At 47.8% G+C, this 23,263-nt stretch overlaps 1 protein-coding gene across 2 annotated transcripts; it reads left to right on the forward strand.

The window, feature by feature from the left end:
* The first annotated feature begins 41 nt into the window (after positions 1-41).
* slc66a2 (solute carrier family 66 member 2) lies at positions 42-22,899 on the forward strand. 2 transcript variants are annotated; one of them, XM_023811941.2, is made up of 6 exons: positions 42-337; positions 628-1,133; positions 3,240-3,373; positions 5,375-5,425; positions 10,812-11,028; positions 20,364-22,899. In XM_023811941.2, the coding sequence occupies exons 2-6, from the start codon at positions 931-933 to the stop codon at positions 20,569-20,571; spliced, it is 813 nt and encodes a 270-aa protein (XP_023667709.1). In that variant the 5' UTR covers positions 42-337; positions 628-930; the 3' UTR covers positions 20,572-22,899. The 2 variants fall into 2 exon arrangements, with proteins under 2 accessions (XP_023667709.1, XP_023667710.1); XM_023811942.2 differs by lacking the exon at positions 5,375-5,425 and having other exon boundaries at positions 43-337.
* The last annotated feature ends 364 nt before the right edge of the window (positions 22,900-23,263 follow it).

Below are 23,263 nucleotides of genomic sequence, written 5' to 3' on the forward strand. Positions count from 1 at the left end.
CAGAACGCTAATGAACAACGCAACGTGTTTTAGGACCCTACGGCGTCCTGGCGAGGCGGTCGGTCTGTGACGTATCCCGGAAGCGCGGCTCGGTTTCGTGGAATCGGTTACAGAAACGAAGCTGGCTGCCAGTGTGGCGGTTGGCCCGTTGCGGGATGTGTGTTCTTCCGAGTCTCACTTTCCAGTCCTGCTCCGCACCGAAGGGGCCGTGAGTTCACCATTCCCGTGTGTCGATGTCTCCAAGCGGAGGGTGTTAGATCGATAGCCGCCACGGCGCTGTAGCTAGCCGTAAGGACGGACCCGGGATCCTAGCCGTGAGGAGGTTTGATGCATAAAGGCAAGTTTGAATTAATCACTTCATCTAGAAATACATTGCATTTGACAATGCGCCACTAACATCCCTGTGCATTGATGCTTAACCATGATCTGCATTATATTACACTCCCTTGATTTCTGCATCATTTAACACGACATAAAGATCCTTTTTTAATTACAGGTAAGAGTCGGTTGTACTTGACCAAAGCACCCAGTGATTTTGTTTCATATATCCACTCGGTCCTATTTCTGCAGTGTTTGTTTATGGGGTGCTTGTCATATTTCTTCAGTCTGTACTTTTCTCTGTTACAGGATGCTGCCCTGTTTGCGTGGCAGTGATGCGATGAAGTTCAGGATCTGAACCCACTTTAATTCCCACCCAACTTTGGGAATCGGAGCGATTTCCCTCCGATATTCATTTGAGATACAGATATTTTGCCGGACAGTTTGGAAATAAATGGTTTCCCACTGGTCGGTGGCAATCCGCTAAGCCTGACCACCAGTGAATAAAGCAGGAAGTACATCGCCCCCTGGTATCAGTGATTTGGAACCCGCAGTTAGACCCCCCTCCATTGCTTATCACCTCTCCGAGGCTTTTTAGGGCATTGATTGAAAATGGAAGATGAACTCTTTCAGCAGCTGACTTACGTGCTCAATCAGTTGGTGTCATGGTTCGCCGCCGGGGCCATGGTCTTCGGTGGGGTCGTACCCTATATCCCCCAGTACCGGGATATCCGACGGACCCAAAACGCAGAGGGCTTCTCCTCCTACGTGTGCCTAGTTCTCCTGGTGGCCAATATATTGAGGATACTCTTCAGGTAAGTGCCGATCGATACTGTCTTATTTTACACTGCCTTTGTCATTAGGCCTGCCGATATTAGGTTGTACAGTGAAATACCGGACATTGCTTAAGGATATTAAATGAGAACGGGAGGGATGGGTACTCAAACGTTACATAGCCTATTTGGTATCGATTACTATTTAAAGGTGCCAGTCACAAATGTTTTTCTCCAAGGTGGCCGCAATATTCCCTGAAGTATGTCTTGTATGTTTATTTTAAAAAAACACTCTAAGTGTTAGATTACAGGATTTAGTTAAGACCCGTAATAGTTTAAGCGCCCATTTACCTGCGGTTTAAGCTGGAAACCCCCACCGCTGTAACAATGTTAAAATGTTGTAAGTGCACATACTGTAAGTCCTAAAGGAGGTGGAAAATCCTCCCTCTTATGGGTGAGATCTCAACACACATGAAGCATGTAGGCGCTTATTGCCCCGCCTCCGCACGGTTTGACGTGGGTTTGCTGGGTAAACATCTCAAATGCCGCAGATACTTTGTTCCGGTAGTATGCAATTTGAAATTTGTTTTTGTAGTTGATAGCCCAGTAAGAAATGCTTTCATCACGCATGGTAGATCATAAAAGCTTCTATTATGTGCAATAAAATTGTGCTAATGATGAATACTGTAACTCCTGATGCACAACCTTCCCAACGTTTCGTTAAGTAGACCTTAAAGAAATGGTAATAATATCGAAAAAATATATATTAATATTGCTTATATTTGTCACACCAGTGCCATATTCATGCATTAATATTAGTATAAGCCTTGACTAACGAATTCCCCCCCCTGCCAGGAAATCAATAAAGTATCTCTCTCTTCCACAGAAGTTCTCCTTATTGCCGGACCTGTCAGCCTCTGGTTGTTCAGATTTTCTGCCTCATTAAACCAGCTGGCAGCTGGCTGTTCAGGGCAGTTGCATATGTGCTCGTTGTGATGCCTGCAGCCCTGGTATATTCTGCACCTCCAGTACCATGGTTCTGGACTGGCCTTCACAGTCTAGCCGGCCCACTGTAGATACCGTGAGCTGTACGGTGTGCCGGCTTTATCCTGTATAAGGCTGGTAATTGTCTTGTTGCTGATTGTGAAAGATAAAATGCACCCTAAAAGAGGTCGAAATGACCTCTTTATTAGGTACTGGAAGATATTGGCACAGCTGGCCTCATGGGTCTTATCTGAAAAATACAGAAAAATCCTTGCATTTTAGTGGATAGTTTTAGTGCAGTTTTTGAAAGAAATAACAGCAAGGTATACGTTGTCAAAAAGAGTGGAAAAAAAAAAAAAAAAAGATATTGGTGTGATTGTACTTGTGAGCACAAATACACTCTTACTTAATGTATTAATTAACCAGAAGTGTTAGTTACATACTGGTCCCATGTTCATTCATTATTAATCAACCATAAAGGTTCATGTCTCATTCAGTTACTATATTTGTTCATGATTTGAACTTAAGTAGTAACTTTGTTGCTAAGTTACTGGTGCCCCCTGAAGTAAAGTGTTACTGAGATACTCTGGACAGAGAAATGAAAAGCTGAATCTGAAGCCTTTTGGCCCTGTTCTTACACTCGTGTTCTTACACTCGTGTTCTTACACTCGTGTTCTTACACTCGTGTTCTTACACTCGTGTTCTTACACTCGCCTCCAGTCACTGCGCCACCTATTTTCTCGAGTTTTCTTTAGGGGAGTGCAGCCTCCTGTGCTGCTTCACCACTTGCAGTGGGTTGTTAGTTGTTGAGCTGTAACATTTTTTTTATGAAGTAAGTCTGTGTAAACTACAGCCAGGGAGAGCGTGAATTATGTAGCCCTGCTCTGACAGGAGTGAGAGGTTTGCAAATGTTTGTTCAGTACTGAGTGAAAATTCAGTTGTGGACTGTTTGGTCAGGACTTTATTGGGCATAAAGGAGAGTTTGCGTCGCGCTAACAGGGATTTTGCTTTTTCTTGAAATTGAACTACTGGATTTGTGCTGGCTGTGTTTGTGTTCTGTTTTAACCTCTGAAGGCTTTATTAAGTTCCACTTTACTTCCTTCTGTACTTTTGGTTTCCTGAACCTGCCAGTGACTCTGCCACCCATGTCCCCCCTTCCTGCAGGTTCGGGCGGTACTTTGAGACCCCCCTGTTGTGGCAGAGCATCATCATGATCATTACCATGCTGATTATGCTCAACCTGTGCACCAGCGTCCGTGTGGCCGCGGAGCTGAGCACCAAACGGCGGGTCTTCCTAGGTCAGTATGATGCGCCAACTCTCCCCCTCCAAGCTCTTGGGCTTTGGGCATCACTGGGCCCAGTTTCAGTGTAGACGGCTTTGAGAATGATTTACTACACAGGTGTCGCATTCCTCTGTCTTTCCTACTGTTTTGTTTTCCGAAATGAAAATATGGATAATTAGGATTTTATGGCCTAAAACAGTGTTTCCCAACTCAGTCCCTGTGAACCCCCAGACAGTCCACATTTTTGCTCCCTCCCAGCTTCCAGTTGGGAGCAAAAATGTGGACTGTCTGGGAGGGAGCAAAAATGTGGACTGTCTGGGGGTTCGCGAGGACTAGGTCGGCAAACACTGGCCTAAAACATAGATGAATTTTATTTATTTATTTTTCCTTTCCCCTTTCCTTCTTGTCCTTGATGCCCACTGAATTAATAGGGTTTTATTCATTTGTTAAATTGGGTTTTGATATTTTTCCCCCTTGAATGAGTACAGAATATATCGCTATCATTTGTTCTTGATGATCTTTTATACCTGATTTAGGTATTTGAGTGAAATGCGGAATTCTGATCATCTTGTTAAAAGATGTTGGTTAATTTTCAGCCCAGTTTCAGTCTTCAGTGGTCTGTGGACATTTATTATAAAATCTAGTTACTATATTCAACAAATGATTAACTAAATTGACTCATTTATAATTTAACAATATGTGAATAATTCAGTTAACAACTCTGTTAAATAGGGAGGTTCATAAATGCTCAGCTGAATAAAATAAGCTGTTAATGTGTGTTCATACTTTGATTTATACTCCCATCATAAAACCGGGTTCCATTTCACGCTTCTCTGAAAGGTATTGGCCACAGTTTCCTTCGAATGATGTTCTCTGCATGGCAGACCTAATTTTCCCCCTTTCCTGAACTTCATCTTGAGAGCTGACACAATATTATAAAAGGTGTGCTGACTATCTCTCGCCATAACTGCTGGAATGTTCCACCTTTCTGTTTATGGTTCGCAAAAGTCATTTATAATGAATTTTCTGTCACTTGAAGCATTTGCTGGCCCTAAACTTGCTTTTCTATTCTGACACATTTTTCATGTCTTTAAAAAATTATGAAAATGTTGAGCTATTTGAGGAATATGACAGAAGCTGTGGTATTAGTGTAGCATATGGCTGAAATTGCTCATGTTGGGTGTTGCGTTACATAGGTGGTCACTGACTTTGCAGTGTGTTACATAGATCCAAGTGTGACTAGATCAGACAAAACCATCATATGATCATTGCACATATGATTGTGGGATGTGTGAATCAGTGGAGCTATTCCACTTAATAAAATGCACAGCTTGGCTCTAGCTCTGCAAACCACACCTTTGGACCTCGCTTGCCTTGATCTTTATTTCTGACTTAACTACGTAAGGAATATAGGCTATATTTGCCGATCAGGTGAGGGCTCTGTGTGAGGTTTGTGATACAGAGCTGTGTAAACAGAGTGACTAGAGGATCTGGGAAGTTCTGAGCTGAATGTCGCTTTTCTGATAGGGCCTCTGGGTTTACGAATCTTTGAGAGGGAATAGGTTTGTTCAGGACTCCTCACACGTCAGGTTCAGTATAGTTGAAAATGGCCTCAATCCAACAGCTTTGAAAACGTACCTCATCTGGGTCGTCTTCAGGTTTTTTTTCTTCTTTTTTTTGGATTTAAAGTGGCCACCCAAACGTAGCTGCTTGTGACATCCCACACGGAGGTATCCCGTCACTGTGGCCAGTGTGGCATCTGTCGTTCCCCTTGTGTTTTGAGGACTTTGAGATGTTGGCCTCCACACCAGTTAAGCATTGGGTAATTCCCCCACCCCCCCCCTTGCGTCCGTAGAGGCGCCGGCATACGTGATCTTCGTGACGCCAGCCGGCTGCCTCCCCTCTTCCTCGAAGGACAAACGGCTTATTTCTTCCTTGTCGTCAATCCCAGTAACCCTGGAAACGGTCTGTGTGTCTTTTTTTTTTCTCTCCCTGTTTATTTTGCTTTGCGTCTAGCGTCAGACAGTAAGGATGAAGAGATCAAAGTTCCTAAGAAGCTTTTCCTGGGTAGGTACCGCTGTCTCCTGTGACCTGCCAGTCGCACCTCACCAATCACGCACCATCCACCCTCTCTGGCATTAACTGCATGGTCGACGCCTTTCACATCGCCCTTCCTGACTCACTAACCCCCTGCTGTCTTTATACTTGCCTTGTTCTCTCAGCGGTTCATCCAAGCATGCTGCCCTGAGTGTGACCCCCTTCCCCACCTTGAGTTTATACCCCTCCGGCAGTCTGAAGGAGACGAGGGCTGGTTGTTACCTTTTTTCCCGTAGCAGCAGATCCATGACCGGTGCCGGTTTGGGTTCAGACTAGCCCCACTGCTCTGGAGACGCGGCCGGACATGCTGCCTTCACGTGTGCTCTGATGTTTCTCCGCACTTGTTTTTGTGTAATGCGAGTGATCTGCCCACACTGGCTGTGTTTGGATCCCCTTTTGCTCTGTTGCATGCCATGATTGCGATGGGATTCTCTGGCATTGCCTAGATGTAGATGAACTCTGATGAAAATTGTTTGGCTTAGATTATGTTTGGTTTGGATACGCTAAAAAAACAACAATTAATAGGTATTAAATTTACTTCAGGATACAATTTCGCAGTAAATAGTGGTCGTAACATACACCTCATATTCTTTTAGATGTTTGAAAATGTTGAAATGTGTAGAAAACAAAATTCTGGCATATTTGTCTTTGCTTGGAGTTGTGAAGGAAGGATCTTTTTGTACCTTAGCCTGACGGACAGAGGCCCTTCTGCGGCTTTGCCAGCAGATGGCGCTGAGAGCTTTTCACAGGGCTGTTTTCAGGCTTCACTAGATTTTCTTGTTGATTAGTCTGGGCTCCTTCATACCCTTTGCATTTGAGATCCCTAACAGTACTGTGAATCCAGCAGTGTATTAAATAGCTGATTGGGTGGGTGACTTGCCTCATAAAGACCAGGAACAGGTCAGCTGAGCCTGAGTTGTCTTTTGCAGAGCGTGTTGTCTAGTGCGCGTTGCTGCCTCCTGTCCCTCACAAGGTGCACTCAGCCTTTCTCCTGTTTCCTGGGATTAGGTTCTGCAGTCAAGGCGTTCGTATCAGACTAGAGCATGATTCATTCTCTCATCTATATGCTTTTCCCGGCCAGGGTTATGGGGCGGGCGGGGGGGGGGATCTGGAGTCTGTCCCGGGAAGCAAAGGGTACAAGGCTGAATGGGATGCCAGTCCATCACAGGACACGCACAAAATCACAGACACCCATTAGCCTTGGGCAGGGTTCTTCAACTCTGGACCTCGATTCCAAATCCAGGCCGTGTTTTCAGTTCCCCCAGGTAGTTGTTTAATAATTACTGATTCTGATTGGTCAGAGGCTTCACACCTGACTGACGGGTAAAGGAAGGCTGGAAAACCAGCAGTGCTCGGACCTCGAGGACCGTGAGTTGAATCACCCTGGTCTAGGGCTTTCATGTCTTAGGGCTACAGGAGAAACCGCACATGCAGACAGGAGGTGGGATTCGAACCCCCGACCTGGTGGTATCCCGAAGCCGTCCCATTTATGCTTTTCGCTTCTGTCTCATTTGCAAATGTTATTTAGAATCTTTGCTACAAGCCATGGACATTGAAAAATGTTTAATGTGTAGGTGTTGCATGCACAAGTGTAATTATTACAAACCGCATCTACAGTACGAGGGAAGCGGCACTGGTCTGTGTGCTGTATCCACAAACCGCTTTGGAAAATCCGCCTTGTTCTGGGATTGCTGGTGGAGGCTGTTGAATCGGGTTTTGTGTGGGTGCAGTGTGCTGGCGAGGTGGGGAGGGGGGCTTCGGTCCTGCCCGCAGCCATCTCCTGCTTTTGGTGTTGGCACGACTGTCTTGCGTGGACCGCCACCTACATTTACCGCCATTCGGCGGACTTGCTGCTGATGTCACGCCGTTCGGATAGGTGTGTTCCCCATAGAATTCCCCTGGACGGAGGTTGGTGTACCGGGCATTTGGACACGAGGCTGTGGGTTGTTCCCGCCAGCCCAGCTGCCCTCGCTGCCCCCGTGTGGGCTCATGCCGCCCTGTCACTGCTGTCTAACTGCAGCATTTGCTTGCTGGGGGGGGGGGTGCTGCATGTCGCGTTCTGTAATTGCTGGACTCCTGACAGCCTCTGGGACTGATCTTACGAGGAAAACTGACAAACGGCATTGGATGCTCTTCACAACCTGTGCTGGGCCCTGTTTCCACACAGCAATGGGCTGTTAGTCATTTATTAGAGCATTGCTGTGTGCTGTAGAAGCCAAAAATCACATTTTTCTTTTTTTCAGTTGTTCAAATTCATGAATATTGTACGTTTACCTCCAGAGAGGGATTTTTTTTTCTTTTCTACTGTTTACTGAGGGTTGCAGGACTGATGTGGACCGCCCCCCAGGAAAAAAAAAGTCACTAAGAACGTAATGGAGTATTTAAGTGTGCCAGGGTAGTCATAAGCAGAAGGCTTATTCAGGAAGCTCTATTCATTTCTAAACGGGATCCGGTGTCTTCCAGCTGGTTCCATTGTCCCACCACGCAAGCTGAATTTTATATAATTTACATTTGACTCATAACTGTAAATAAGACTGCAAATATTTAGTTTCACTTGAAACTACTGAGGTCGGTAAGGCTGGTTTACACGCTGAGGATTTTGGTGCCGTTGAATTTAAGCACGAATACCTGTCCCCACCGATCGGAAGCAGATGAAAATATAGACCTGAGTCATGGGCGGTTTTTCCGGTTTGGGGCTGATGAGGATCCCTGTCGCCTGCAGAACCAGCTGAGTGCCTTTTTCCTCCCACGTCGCGTTGGAGCCAGGCTGCAGTGCGTGCTGATTTAAAAGCCGGACCCTTATTTATGTCCTGGGGGCTTCACGGTCAGCCTTCCTGTTACGGCTTCACGGTCAGCCTTCCTGTTACGGCTTCACGGTCAGCCTTCCTGTTACGGCTTCACACAAGAGTCTTACCTTTGTTTTGATGCATTGTTTATGAGATTGAGAGTGTGTTGGCTGTAGGTTTCTTTTGCTCTTTGCAGGCTGCAGATGAGGTGTGTGTGTGTGTGTGTGTGTGTGTGTGTGTGTGTGTGTGTGTTTTTTTTTTTTTTCCCCTCTCAACCAATTATCTTGCTTTCTCTGAGGATGTTGTCTAAAGCCTGTTGAAGGATAGGTTTGTAGGAGTGAGTTGTTTGTTTATTCCGTTAAAACGCTCTGGTGTGTTTCCCAGTGTACCATGCGTGTATGATTTCCATCAAAGTTCTTGTTGCTAGGGAAGAAGTCCCCTGAAATCTTTAATCCGCCGTTCTGGCTTAAATATAAGGGCTTTACAGGTAAGCCTCTCGAGTTTTTGTAGGTGACGTCCTTCAGATGATGAGCCTGCGTCCCTGGCTGCCCATCTGAACGCCTCTGCGGAGCATCTCGAAGGGATATCGAGTCTCTCGGCCCTCTGATTCGGCTGCCGGCGAATGCGCAGCGTGAGAGCCCCCATCAGGGAGTGCAGGGTTAGGGCACGTCGAGCGTCACCCCGCCTCCGCCTGTCAGTAGGTTGCTGTCAGGATGCTGCAGGGGAGGCTCAGGGAGGATGTGGGAGCTGTTCTTCACATACTGTGGTTGAGTATCTGTGCTGCCCCCTAGAGGACAGGATGTCCCGGTCGTTCTTGAGGAGGGTGGGGACTCATTCATCACTAAATTTGCTTGTGTATGGCTTGGCTGCACTGGCATGATAGTAGAGAATAAAGGGTCCCACAATCGGTCCCAAAAATGCCCTGCCTTGGTGTTCCCGTGGGGAGGGGTTATCAGCCGCCACTGTCATGTGGTGCAACTCTCCCTGGGTTAAACAGGGCAGGCGGTGTGTGTCATTCTGCTCGCCCCGCCCCCCCCCCTGCGGGGTGTGTATCTCCACGCTTGCTTTAGCGGTTCCTGCCTGGGGGCAGCTAAGGTTCCCCTCGTTTTTTCGAGCTCTTCTTGCTTGTCAAGTGAGCGAGTCGGCAGCCCCCAGACGACACTGTGGAGAAGATGAATGTCCCGAAGGCGTCACTGTTAACTCTCATGTCAGATCTCCATAGAGCCGGGGGCTGGAGCTTGCTGTGCTGAGGTCGGCACCATAGCAGGGTTTACCCAGACTACCAAGGTGGGCAAATCGTAAATCAATATGGTTATTCTGTAACAGTGGGGGATGGGGGCGCACTACGCGTTCACATTTAATTCAGACCCTTTTATAGAAAGCAATGTACATTTTGAGAAAGTAGGTTCAGCCACGGGTTAAGGGCCTTGCTGAAGAGCTCGACTGTGGAAATCGCTCAACGCTGGGATTTGAACCCGCAGCTTTCCGATTTACAGGTACAGTGCCCTAGCCCACTGAAGCAGATAACGCACCCCTCAAAACACGGCACCAAATCAACATCTTGCAGTCATATTTCTTTTTAAAGCATTGTTTAACCTTTATGCATAACACTCCATCTTGTCACCACGATTAAAATGATTGGCATCTAGTGCTCTATTCACATCTAGTTTTCCAAACTCATTCACATCCCGCTAGCAAATTGCCGTCCATGTTAATGTCATCACTCTGACTTTCAGTGTTACTCAGAGGTACACTGCCCTTTGCTGCGTCGTGGACCTTTATCCAAGAGCAGCCGGTGATCTCTCCACGCATCAGTGATAAATCTGTCTGGTCCGGTCCCTCGCACTGAACAGGCCTTCCTTATGCTCCTGTGATAAGCGGTTTCTCATCCTCGGACCCGAAGCGAAGAGTACTCTCACAAGCTCCAGTGGAATAGGGAGGGAAGCTTTCCTTGTAGGACCCCAGAGTGTCTTTTACTTTGATTCTTCCTGTTAGAAGTGCCCTTTATGTAATTGCATCAGGCAGGATTGGCTTATGGTGGCAATAATCTTCTGATCTCCTGCTTGCTGTACTCTCAGGACATCTCCCTGAAACGGCTGCTGATCACTTGAAAATATCAGGCAGGACTGTGTGCTGTCAGGACGGTCCCTTAGAAGCAGGTTTTCACACATGCAACCAGCTAGTTGCTGACTATCAGAGAATGTTTTCAGCACGAGGACACTGTCAGATTAAGAGTCACACTTTATGTAATTGTACATTTATTCCATTTTGTGGCTCATTAAATGACTTCAGTAGCTGTACTCTTCCCTGTCAGACCATGTTTCCTTGAGGAATTTGAGATCTACCGTGACGTAGTTCTGCTTCTGAAACGCAAGGAGAGCCTCTGAGACAGAAACAGATGTTAGACTTATATGAAGATCATCCTCCCCCCCCCGCCCTACCCCCCATAACCGCTCAAGACAGTCAGTGGGGTGTGACACTAATGGAGGCCAAGCCCCCTCACTGTGAGTTAAGGGCTTTAATGAGCAGCTGAACGCAGGCCGCTTGACATGCCCTGTCCCCACTTGCAGACTTTGACTGGAGCTCCTTCTGGCTATGGAGTCGCTTCGTGGACTACCTGCAGTGCGTGCTGACCTTCACCGCCGCCGCCGGCTACGTCACCTACCTCCTGCTGGACTCCCCGCTCTATGTGGAGACTCTGGGCTTCCTGGCCGTCTTCACGGAAGCCATGCTTGGCACGCCACAGCTCTACTGCAACTACCAGAACAAGTCCACTGAGGGCATGAGGTAGGAGCCGGCCTGCTAGGGGCCCCCAACATAGAGGTGTGTGTTATGCATGTATTATATTGTGTCTCCCCCACAATGTGATAAAAAAATCTGTTATTTTGTCCCAGTGGGAACATTTTTTCGGTACCCACAAATGGATTTTATCTTTGAATGCAATCAAAAAACTAAGAATTCCAAAAGTCTTGTATTTTGTTTGGTTACTTATGGCTAGGCCTGGGTAGAGGATAAGGTCATCGTTCCTGGGATTAGGGTTATGCTCATAGAAATAAAGGTAGGATCCCCACAAAAGAATAAATACAGACTTGTGTGTGAGTGGAGATGTTTTCAGTCCACGTCATTTCATATGCTGATAGTTTTTTAAAATTGCTACTTTTGCAAAAAAAATAAGCATGACTTTTTTTTTTCCCTGCTGTTCACCAAGAATACAGAATCAAGTTGGCTATATACAACTGTTTAAAGATTCTGTACATTTCACAGTAGTTCTGTTCTCCCTGCTGTAAAATGAGTGTTTGTTTGTGGCCTACCAGCTTTTGTCATCCCAAGCCTTGGTCACCTTTGGGCCAGATTCTCCCAGGCTATGCGGGCAAGCTGAGCTGACATCTTGTAGGATTTCAGCCATGTGTCTATGTGGTCCAATTTGCCTGAGTCAGCTACTCTGCTAATGCTAAAGGAGTGATGGCTGATGGGTAGCGGTCCTCACATGCCGTTTCCCGCTACACAGCTAATGCTAAAGGAGTGATGGCTGATGGGTAGCGGTCCTCACATGCCGTTTCCCGCTACACAGCTAATGCTAAAGGAGTGATGGCTGATGGGTAGCGGTCCTCACATGCTGTTTCCCGCCGGTTTGTGCAATTGGCCCCCTCAGAATCAAAGTGTTGCTTCAGCCTGCCCTGGGCCAGCTTCACATAGGCTACGACGGGTTCCTGATTGCCCCCTGCTCTCTCATCACCAGAGCATGTGAGCGGAGTGGAGCGGTGAGAATTCCCGCTCCTCGCTCACGAGGCTGTTGGCTCCGTCTGCTCCTCCGCTCTAATTCACACTAAGCCGCTCCGCTCAACACCGCTCCTCGCTCCACTAAAATTTCCTCCTGCTCCAGTCAAATCGCTCCACGGTCGCTCCAATTTAAAAGAGGGACAAATAATCTGCATGCCTAACAAATGTCACCTTAAACCGAAGTCTTATCATAAAGAAATATGAGCAACTGCAACATTGCCAGTCAGAACAGAAAATATTTATTTTTAAGCAACATATTAGCAACAACGCACAGGTTTGACAATGGCATTCCACACAAAAATAGGCTTAAAAATAAAGGAATCAGTGGGCTTAATAGCCTAAAGAATATATTGATAATTGTACAGATGAATTCTGGGTAGAGGAGCGAAATTGGTGCGAGACAGAGCGACCGCTCCAGCCTTAATTAAAAAACCGCTCTGCGCTCTGACCAAATTCCACCCGCTCCGCTCCTCGCTCACGCTCCGTTCACATGCTCTGCTCACCACGACGTGACAAATCAAAATTTTGCTGTGAACACTTCAACGGCAAAAAAACGTGTCTAAAATAGATTGATGGGGACATCTGGCATTTAGCATCCAGCGCGTCCTGTATTTCACCTGCGCTGTTAATATGCGTTAATGTTCAGCGTTTTAATCATTCCTCGTGATTCATACCTTTATGCATGCTCCACCTAGCAGTGTGTGTTGTTAAGTACTCTGATCACGTTTCAATGTTTGTTTAATTTTTTTTTTCCCATTTTAGTAATTATACCTATAAAAGCAGCCAGGAGGCACTGAGGAGTCTCCCGGACTGCAGGATGCTAATTATGACGGTGTCAGCTGTTTGTTTTTAGGTACTTTAATTAACGCGGCAGTTGCTGCTGGCTTTGGTGCTTGGGGAGGCCTGGATTCTGCGTCAGATGCTAAACGGGCTGCTGAATCTTTACCGTACGGCATGATCTTTGAGGGAGTTCAGGTGCCTGTGGCCAAACTGCATCTGTTTGACCGGCAATTAAAGCGGCCATGATGGGAGGCAGCATAGCCGTAATTTACACGATGACCGTAATCGGCTGCTCTGGCCAACCCCACACCAGTTATTGCTGCTGAGGTTTCCTCCTCTTCCTCCTCGCTTAGAAGGTGAAGGAGCCCCCTGCGTTACCTGCCTCTCTCTGCTTTGCTCTGTATTCTGTTGTTTCTGGCGTGCTTCCGTGTGCTTCACAATCTTCCAGTAGGGGGCTCTCTGCTATTAGTAAACCTGCTAAACCTTTAGCATGTGGCCTATCTAGGGCCCCTTTGAGGCCGCGCTTTATATACTACAGTAATGCAGGTTCACCAGGCCCTATCAAACCAGAGTGGGTCCAATAATACCTTTCAGCTTTCATATCTCCTTGGAGCATTAGAGCGCCACCGAGTGGCCACCTTCGGAAACACCGATCTTTCCCTCACACCTTCCCCCCCCTTTTCACACCTTCACCTTTCCTTGTTCCTAATGCGCAGCTTTTCCTAATGGACTCATTAGTGATTGTGCAATTTATATCCAGCCAGGCCTTAAACTGAATTTGTCCTGCCTGCGATCTCTCTCCCTCTGCCCTGACCCCCTGGATCGCACAGGTTCCCTCCCCTAATGAGCTCCGTGTCACACAGGAAACCCGGCCGCCCGTCCCGGTGGGTCTCAGGATCTGGCTCTGGGCCCGCGGCCACTTTGTAGGGGGTGGGGGGTGGCGTGTGCCAGGGGCCCCCTCTGATTCATTCTAATTACTGGGCAGTGGAGCAGGAGCCCGGCTGTTCACTGCTGCATTACTCTGACAGAAGCGCTTCGGGGTTGGGGTGGCAGGGGCCCGAAGGTTAATGGCTTCCTTTGGATTTTGATTAGCGATGTTTGTTCCCTGGAAGTTGTTGTGGAAGAGCACGCCCCCCCCCCCCTCCCCAATCAGTGTGTTCTGTCTGCTGGTTGCCTAGCTGCTCTGCTGATCTCCAGTCAGCAACTGCTCAGAACTTTAAATGGGAACGTATCACGGCTGGCAGTGCCCTCGGGCGGGGGAGGGGGATCTGTCCAGCTGGGCGTGTCCTCGAAGCTAAAACCCTGCTAAAGCCCCCCCGAGGCTGCTAAGCTAACATCTGTCCCCCCACCCATGATGGCCTTTTTTCCACACACTCCTCCTTCCTTTGTGTGAGCTGCTTTTCACTGTCGTCACTGTCATTATGAGTAATTAGCTCGCCCCGGGCTTGGATGGGGTTTAATACATTAGTGTTTTGGGAGACATTTTGCTAATGTTTCTGAATTGCGCGCGACCCCAGGGGCTCCGTCATCCGGCTCCACTCAATGCGGTGACTGAGACGGCGGTGGCGCTGAGCCGGTTTCCCAGGTCCCGTCATATCGCTGTGGGTCCACGGTCTCTGGTGTCTGCATGTACACACTTGTGCTAAGCAGTTACTGTGGGATCTGGGGAATCCTTATACAGCTGGTGCTCCTCTCCAGGCCCAGGACGGCCCTTATAAGGGCCCAGAATAAGTTCTTGCTGTGTGTTTATCACTGGATTAGATGGCCTGTCCCATGAAGATAACCTCTAGGCCGTGGCCCGCATGTTTTCTCTGATTGGCCAGCGGCAAGCCAAGTGATTCCCATTGGGTGTCACAAGCCACACCCCCATCCCCACAGTCAGCCAGCTGATGTGGTTTATTCAGTTTGCCTAGTTACCCTATAAGCAGTGCAACAACAGTCCAGTTATCCAGCTGCCCAACCAACAGAGAATGATGACCAGTTAAGTTGAATAATATTACAGGAAATGAAAAATGCAAACTGCAAATACAGGAAGTGGAGCAATCGGCTTGACCAACATTAGTGTAGGTATTTTAATAATACCTACAATAATGATAAGAAGAACTCAAACAAAACCCGACGAATGCTTTAATCTTGCTTATCACCTACCAACTTTTTTTGTAATACTTGATCATAATCGCACCTCCCAAAAAGGAAATATGAAGTGTCTTCCGCTTAAGTGATTGCAGGACTGCTTTTCTTTTTTAGTCCCTGTCTTAACATTCTGTTTTTTTTTTTGAAAAGCACCCCCATCCCTTTCTTTAATGGTTCATCCCAATCAAGCCCTCTAACAGCGTAATGGCCCATCTTGGCCTCATCTTGGGGGGCCGCAGTCAGACAGGCTGGGGACTGTCCGGGGCGTCGGCTGGCAGGGCTGTAATCAGCCAGCATGGGTTTTCTCCTCCGCTCATCGTTAGGTGACCAATCACAGTTATTTTCAGGCCTGCACCTGACCTCACCTCACTCCTTTGACATGTGATGGTGAAATGTCTTTATTCTCAGCAGATTGTTGGCGGGCTGATGGGTAAAATGAAGAACACTTGTAGGTAGACTCCTGTCACACCCATACCTGTTGTAACCATGTGTTCCCCTGGGTGTATGGGTAAGCTGGCTCAGTAAAAGCTGATGCCCACCACCCGACCTCTGACCTCCATCCACCGCGAGGAGGTGCCGCTGCGCTGAAGCCCCAGCCCTGAGCGCCTCCCTGTCCTGGATACCTATATTGTACTATAGTGGTTGCATAATGGTTCCCCCCCCCCCCTTCACACAGGAATGGTTCGTCCTCGGTCGGTCCGGTCGCCGCTGATGCCCCCGGATGCTCACCCACGACGTTGTGTTTACTGTCTTGCATCCTTAGCACGATCCCCCTCCTGCCTTTTCAATTCCCCGCTCTGTCTCCATAGTAACTCTGCTCGATGGTCCTCTCTCTGTTTAGAAAGTGTTTTGTTTCCGGACAGAACATCAGCGGACGACTGCGAGAGCGATTTCTCTCTCATCAGGAGTTAAGGCTCCCATGTGCCGCTCTCATCCCGCTTCATGCTCGCTGTCGACTGTCTAACAATCGGCTGGAAATTGGCTTTCATCTACAGCCACGTCCTCGCAGCGTCTGCCAAAACACAGCGTCCTTGCCGCTGCCGACGGCTGCCTGCCCCGTCCCCGTCTGCCGCCCACAGGAAACGGGGGTGGGGATGGGGCGTTCTGTGTCCTCCATCCTGACGAGGCCCACCATGACAGCTGGTTGGACGGCCTCATTATCTCCTGCTGATTTAATAATCAGCGGGAGGTGAAGTGGCGTGCATCTGCGGGCAGGCCAGTGGACCATGCAACTCGAATGCTACACAGATCACAGATCCCCCCCCCCCTCTTTAATTGGGTACACCTCCCCCCCCCCCCCCATATCGCTAATTCTAGCCACTGCAGGGCCACGACATGCTTCCTATGGGGAACATGGCTATATTGTCTTAATCTCATTAAATATCCATCAAATGAATAATTCTGGTTAAAAGCTTCAGCTAATAAACAGAACGATGGTCTGGAACCCTTTCTTCTGAGGTCATGGAAGCATTACTGTGTTCTGTAGAGTATCAGCTCCTGTGAGGTCCCAGTGGTGGCCTTCCAGAGAGCGAGCGTGTCTGCTCTGTGCTGCTGGGTGGTCGGCCTGCCAGGGGATGCCGACGGGCTGCTGGTGCCCGGTGAGGGAGGTACCCGAATCGTTAGATGTTACACAAGGTTGCCTGGATACGGGAAGATGCCATTTGTATCCGGAGGTCTGCTACTTGTGGTGTTTCTCTAACTCCGTTACGACGTGGTATGTAGAGGTTTATGACTTATAATTCACATTTGCTCCATGTGCGATGGGCGTAGCAGTTTCCTAGTTCACGCCAGTTAAACTGTTTCATGCAGTGTCTAGTTGGCATTCCTCCTGCTCCTCAGCTTTTAAAGTTTTTAAAGTGGATTCAGCAAATTGCCAGCTATAAAGTGAAACCCCGCACCACTGGAGCCTTTCGGAAGGGTCCGTCGGCTGATTGGAGACGAGTGTCCACATCTCCTCTTTGTCTACATCTCCTCTTTGTCTACATCTCCTCCTGCTTTTTCTCTGCTTCAAGGTCGGGAGAAGTCAGCCATACTTAACTGAATATTCTATAGAAACGGCACGTGTAGATACAGCTGTGTGTTTGTGTGTGTGTGTGTGTGTGGGGAAGCGGGGGTCATGTGTGTATTACATTACAATGTCCCCACAGTGTGACAAAAATCCTGTTATTTTGGACTTGTGGGGACATTATTTCAGTCCCCACAAGGGGAAACTCTGTTTTATAAAAATCTATGAATGCAATCAAAAAACATTTTAGCCAACAGTCTTGTATTTTGTTTAGTTACTTATGTTTAAGGTTAGGGCTGGGTAGGGGTTAAGGTGGTCTTGGTTGGGATTAGGGTTATGCCTACAGAAATTAATGTAGGGTCCCCACAAAGACCTAGATACCTAACTTTTTTGTATGTGTTTGGGGTGGGTATGGGCCACTTTGGCAGACTTCCTCATCTTTGACCTTTTGAAGAGGTTGACTGAGGATCATTAACCTCCCATCGGCTGCTGCAGGCTTTATTTTGGGCAGTATGAAGAGAGGGGCTCCCTGTGCAGCTGTGACAAGCTGATGTCAGTCAGATGGGCCTCTGTCGGCGCCCAGTACACGCTGATGTCAGAGAGACGGGCCTCTGTCGGCGCCCAGTACACGCCGATGTCAGCGAGACGGGCCTCTGTCGGCGCCCAGTACACGCTGATGTCAGTGAGACGGGCCTCTGTCGGCGCCCAGTACACGCTGATGTCAGTGAGACGGGCCTCTGTCGGCGCCCAGTACACGCTGATGTCAGCGAGACGGGCCTCTGTCGGCGCCCAGTACACGCCGATGTCAGTGAGACGGGCCTCTGTCGGCGCCCAGTACACGCCGATGTCAGTGAGACGGGCCTCTGTCGGCGCCCAGTACACGCCGATGTCAGTGAGACGGGCCTCTGTCGGCGCCATATGTCCCTGGACATGCTCAGATTAAACATGCTCACGGCTGTCAGATTGCCTGGGTCAAGCATCATGCTCCTGCTGAAACGTACACATGGTTCTTTTTGGGTTGTTGGCTTTGGTTCGTATTGATGTTAGGGCTCCAGAAGACCACTGTGTCTTTCATGGTGACTCGTGTTCCAATCCTGAATCAAGACCAAGGATGCTCTGAATGGCCTCCATCTACTGGCTTTGTGACTGTGGTGCACATTTTCTCAAAGGCAGTGCTTCCAGGGAAGGTCTGAATGTCTCCTGGAGAATCTCTGGATCAGCATGTTTTTGGTATTGAAGAATGGAAAGTAGCAGGAGTGAAGACTGAAATGAGCGAGTATGAACTTTCAGCCCAAAAATGTCATTGCCTTTCGGGTAAATGTTTCATTGTATGCTCCCTCTCTCTCTCCCTCTCTTTCTCTCACTCACACACACAGGTTTGTAATTATCTTTGTGGGGACTCTCCATTATTTCTATGGGGAAAACTCTAATCCCAATATGACAACCTTAACCCCTATCCAACCCTAACCTAAGTAACCAAACAAAATACCAGACTTTTGGAATTTTTACTTTTTTTGATTGCATTGAGAGTTCTATAGATATCATAAAAACCTGTTATTCTGACTTTGTGGGGACCATTTTCTCAGGTCCCCACAATGTCAGAATAACAGGTGTGTATGACATTGTGGGGAACATTTGGCCCCCACAATGTAATATAAACATGATCACTCACACACACACACACACAATTACACACAGACACTGAGAAAGCCATGAAGGTTGGAAATGTTTACTTGGAAAAATAGATGTGAGAAATACTCTATACAGCCAAGAGCATGTGGACACCCCTTGTTAATGAGAGGCACTGGCTAATTAAGGCAGACCCATGGCTGACACAGATGTATAATTAAGCTCAGGGCCAGGGAGTCTCCAGCGACGTACATTAGCAGAATGGCTACAGAAGAGGCTTGTAACTTCCAGCTCGGCACCATCACTGAAGTCAGGTTGCTAAATGTCTCCACTGCTGGAGCTGACCTGGTTAGGAGCAAGTTCAGCTGCAAAGTGATGTATCATGCAGACTCCCAGAAAGGGACCTAATCCCCCAACATCAATATCCCCCCGGAATGGCAACCCACCGGCAATGTTCCAGCGTCTAATGGAAGCCGGCCCAGGAGTGTTCTTATAGCAACAGTCAGCTGACCAACTTCATAGTAATGACTTTTGGTTTCGCAGTGAGATGTTGGTACTTTTGGCCTTTATAGTGCGTGTCTGAGACGCCCCTCTATCTGCACATAGTGGCAGAGATGCTCAGTAAGAGCTTTCCTGTAATTCCTCTATGGAAACTTGCTCTGACAGTCTGTCCTGAAGTAGCCACCGTGATGTTGCCTTAACCTCATGGATATGGCGCTGACTTCCGGGGGGGGGGGGGGCAGGGCACTTGCTGTCCCAGTACATGTCGTATGTAAATTTGGGAGCTTCATTCACATGTGTTGTGCGAGAACTGACTTTGCGAAGCTCAGTGTGCGAGAGATGTCTGATGCCGTACCAAAGTCAAAATTCATATTTAATGTGCAGTGTGAAATGGTTCTGGAATAGTGCACACGTAATATGAGGGCAGTCTTTTAAACTGAGCTATAAATTCAGCTTTTTACTCTTTGCACGTTTTACATATAATATTGCACTTAATTTTGATAAGGTCTCCAATTGACCAGATAAATTACTAATCAGGTTATTGGATTCTAAAGTGTCCATAAATTATGCTATCAAGTAAATGTAACCTGAAGCCCCCCACCCTGCCCACTCCCCCATCATTAACACTGTAATTATTGCTCGTGTGGGATTTCTGTAGCTGAAACTTTGCTCGCCATATTAGGTACCGCGGTGAATCAGCTGGCTTTTGCTCTAGTTTACACTGTGGGTCTGTCGTTTGTAAATGTTTATGGCGTCTGGAGACCTGGAGGCCAGCTGATGATTAAAAGGGCCCAGAGATGCTCATCATGGTCACACCGAACCTGCAGCGGCCATGAGGAGATAAAGGAGAAGGCCGATCTCTCCCGGCACTGCAGGGCACATTGTGTCCGTTTGTGAAAGTCATTGATCACTTTCACTTTGTCGTCCCTGTGTTCCTGAGGTCAGCCAGGGTCTGAGTCACCCAGTGTGTGTGTGTGTGTGTGTGTGTGTGTGTGTGTGTGTGTGTGTGTGTGTGTGTGTGTGTGTGTGTGTGTGTGTGTGTGTGTGTGTGTGTGTGTGTGTGTGTGCGCGCGCCTCTGTCCATCGGTCCTGGGTGTCCTCTGTTCTATGCCCTGTGTTCAAGTTACCTTCTCATAATTGGCTGTGGCCACACAGCTCCTGTATAACTTATGTCGCTGATCGTCACGATTAATATCGTCGAGCTGCGAGGCGTCAGCCGAAAGCCTCTGAGATGCCTACAAGCCTGCCCCGGCTTTCTCCGCACCCCTCTGACCTTGTCCCCCTTTCTCGGCAGTATCAAGATGGTCTGCATGTGGACCAGCGGCGACACCTTCAAGACGGCCTACTTCCTGCTCACCCAGGCCCCCGTGCAGTTCTGGGTTTGCGGCCTCCTGCAGGTCTTCGTGGACCTCGCCATCCTCTTCCAGGTCTACTACTACAGCCGCTACCCCCAGAAGCCTGTGTCCCACACGGCCCACACCACCAGCGCCAAGGCTCTCTGAGCTCCCCCCTCCCCGGCTAGGTGGGGACACTCATTCCCCCCCCCCTGGGCCACACAGGCATGCCATGGCAATTGCCATGGGAGGGTCTCTTCCTACTTTTTATAACCAGTCCTTTAATATTATACGCAATCTATTTGGGCATATGTCAGTTTGTGAGCAGATTATAAATATGTATAGTTGTACTTGCACACACCGATGATTTGTACATATGTATACAGTGCACAATGTGTGTGTTTGTAGCGTAAACACTCGTAATATGGATGTTTTCCTAACGCCTGGCCTGCGTCTGTAACGACTGCTGCATGCAAACCTTGCCTTAGATAATTCCTGAAGGGCTGTCCCGGCTTTGGAGCGTCGGGAAAGAAGCGGGTGCCACATTGGAAGAACACCCCCCCCCCAGTAAACTGTTAACTCTTCTGTAGGTTTTTAACAATCCCGACAGTCACGACTTCCGACGCCATCGTCGCACAGTCCCGGCGGGGACCTGGTTACTCTCGTCGTTCCGGGCGATTAGAGAGCCCTGCTGAAGTCCGGGGGCTCAGTCGCCATCAATCGCAGCTATACCAAAAAAGGCCATGACCCAGCGACGCGCACACAACAGCCAGTAGGGGGCAGCATTACTAAGACGTCAATGTGTCAAACGTGTTAATGATAGACTGTGACAGTCGAGCCAATCGGATCCATGATGCGCGAGCTGGCTCATTTCATTGGAGGTTTAGTGATTAGGTCTCATGGTGTCAGAGTCCAGCCATTCACCTGCAGCCATTTCTAGATGACTCCGTGTGTTGCAGGATAATATATTATTTTCATTATTATGTTTAATTACTTGTGAGATATGGGCATGGGTTACAATAGTTAATGTGTGGACAAAAGCCAATTTAAGCCTGAACTGCATAACCACTGTTATGCTGCAGGTGAGAGAATGAAGGTCTGACCTCTCCCAGGGCGGCAGACCTTCTGGCGGTATTCGGAGTGGGCACCAGCGGTCATTCGCTCCCGTGTCCATGGTTACCCTTAGAGGTTCAGCTTTCAGGTTTTGGATAAATAAATCTGTTGGTCACATGGATTTGGGGCATTCGCTAATCTCATTTATATTATTCCTGAGGTTGTTTCTCCATTCCAAAGGATTTTTGGAGACTTGCGTTTTTCTGTATTTTGTGTTTTTCTTAGAATTTTATCTTTTTGTTTTATACATAATTTTTTTTTTTGAAAGAGCATATCACTTTGTAGTTATGGATGTGACCATCCTTTATGTTACACGCCATTAATGCGCTCCTGGTGAGCTCACTCACCACATGCAGGTCACTTAAAGTGCACGTATGGCCTTCGCTAGCCGGTAAGGCCATCTCCTTCCCTCTCTATCATCCATGCCCCCCCCCCCCCCATTCCTTACTTATATCATAACGGTCTGTCCTGGTTTCACCTCGGTTCAATCCAATTGGGTCTGTAAAGTTTAGCACATCTCCCGTATCTGTACTGTCCTCCTTTCACGGAGAATTCTGGAAAGATGTCAGTGTTACTTTAAAATGGAGTGTTTAATGTGAATGTGAGAGCTGAACCGCAAACCTGCTTCCCTGACAGAGCGGCCAAAACAAAGTCGCTCTCGCACTTCCGCTTTTCTGATGCTTCACGTCGCACCCACGTATCCCGGTTCTGTGGGGGGGGGGACGCTCCAGCTCCCCAGACCTGCCTCGGGGTCACACTGCCTCTTCCCTCCTGCACTTTCAAAGTTAACCTTTGACACTCCACCTTACCCTGTGCTGACCAGAGCTGGACACATCTGTCATTGCTCATGGGAGTTTTACTGATACAAAAATGTTCGGAGGGCTGAAGGGAAAATGATTGGTTCAGAGAGATAACTAGAGGACACGGGGCCAACCAATCAGGTCCTGTCTTGGTCCTGTCTTCTCTAGTTGCTTGTACCCAGAGAGAACCAATAATTTGTCCTTCTCCCTCAGAACATTTTTGTGTAATACTTCCATGAGTTCCATCTTAATGGAGCTGTTCTTTTTAGTCTTTTTTTTTTTTTAAGTTTTCATATTATGTTATTTGAGGTATTAGCCAAATGTGGTCATTTGCTTATGCATTTGTCGTAAATGGGCATGGTAACGGCAGCTGGGTTATTGTCATTTATATCCTAAGTCCCCCCTATAAGATGCAGGGGTTGCCTACATGTGTTCATATACATTTTTTTTTATAAACTGTTTGTATTCTATGAAGATTCGGTGGGAAGAAAATGTAAAAATAAATAAATAAATAAATAAAAAAGCATAAAGAAATGGTTTGAAAATGTTGCAAAGGGTCAGTAAAGGATTAAAGGTGAACGGATGAGGCTTTCTGTGTGTTCATTTCTCCCGTCTGCTGTTCTTGCTACCAGGTTTTACTCCGCAACACGGCCACACAGTAAAAACATTGTTTTATTACATTCTATGCCAGAAGGTCAGAGCATATTATGATGAGCCGATTTGTTCAAAGCATTTTAGATAAAACGGCTGAAGGATATTGATCTCTGCCGTCGTGTTTTGCGCGTTTCTGAATACTTCTGTGCTTTCATGTTCTCCACCCCCTCCCTCCCCCCCGTAGGCACAGAGCCGAAGGCCCAGGATGGCTGAGAATAAGGGTTGGAGATCCCAGACAAATCTGCAAAATAATCGATTTACCAAAAGTATATGGTTGTTGGTTTCCGTCACTG

The sequence above is a fragment of the Paramormyrops kingsleyae genome, chromosome 23, assembly GCF_048594095.1.
Source record: "Paramormyrops kingsleyae isolate MSU_618 chromosome 23, PKINGS_0.4, whole genome shotgun sequence".
NCBI classification, from domain to species: domain Eukaryota; kingdom Metazoa; phylum Chordata; class Actinopteri; order Osteoglossiformes; family Mormyridae; genus Paramormyrops; species Paramormyrops kingsleyae.

What these genes read in the sequence shown, in the direction of transcription:
- slc66a2 (XM_023811941.2), top strand. Translation starts at nt 931, where the DNA reads ATGGAAGATGAACTCTTTCAGCAGCTGACTTACGTGCTCAATCAGTTG. An exon ending in TCCTAAGAAGCTTTTCCTGG is followed by an intron (nt 5,426 to 10,811) that starts GTAGGTACCGCT and finishes CCCCACTTGCAG; the next exon opens with ACTTTGACTGGAGCTCCTTC. An exon ending in AAGTCCACTGAGGGCATGAG is followed by an intron (nt 11,029 to 20,363) that starts GTAGGAGCCGGC and finishes CTTTCTCGGCAG; the next exon opens with TATCAAGATGGTCTGCATGT.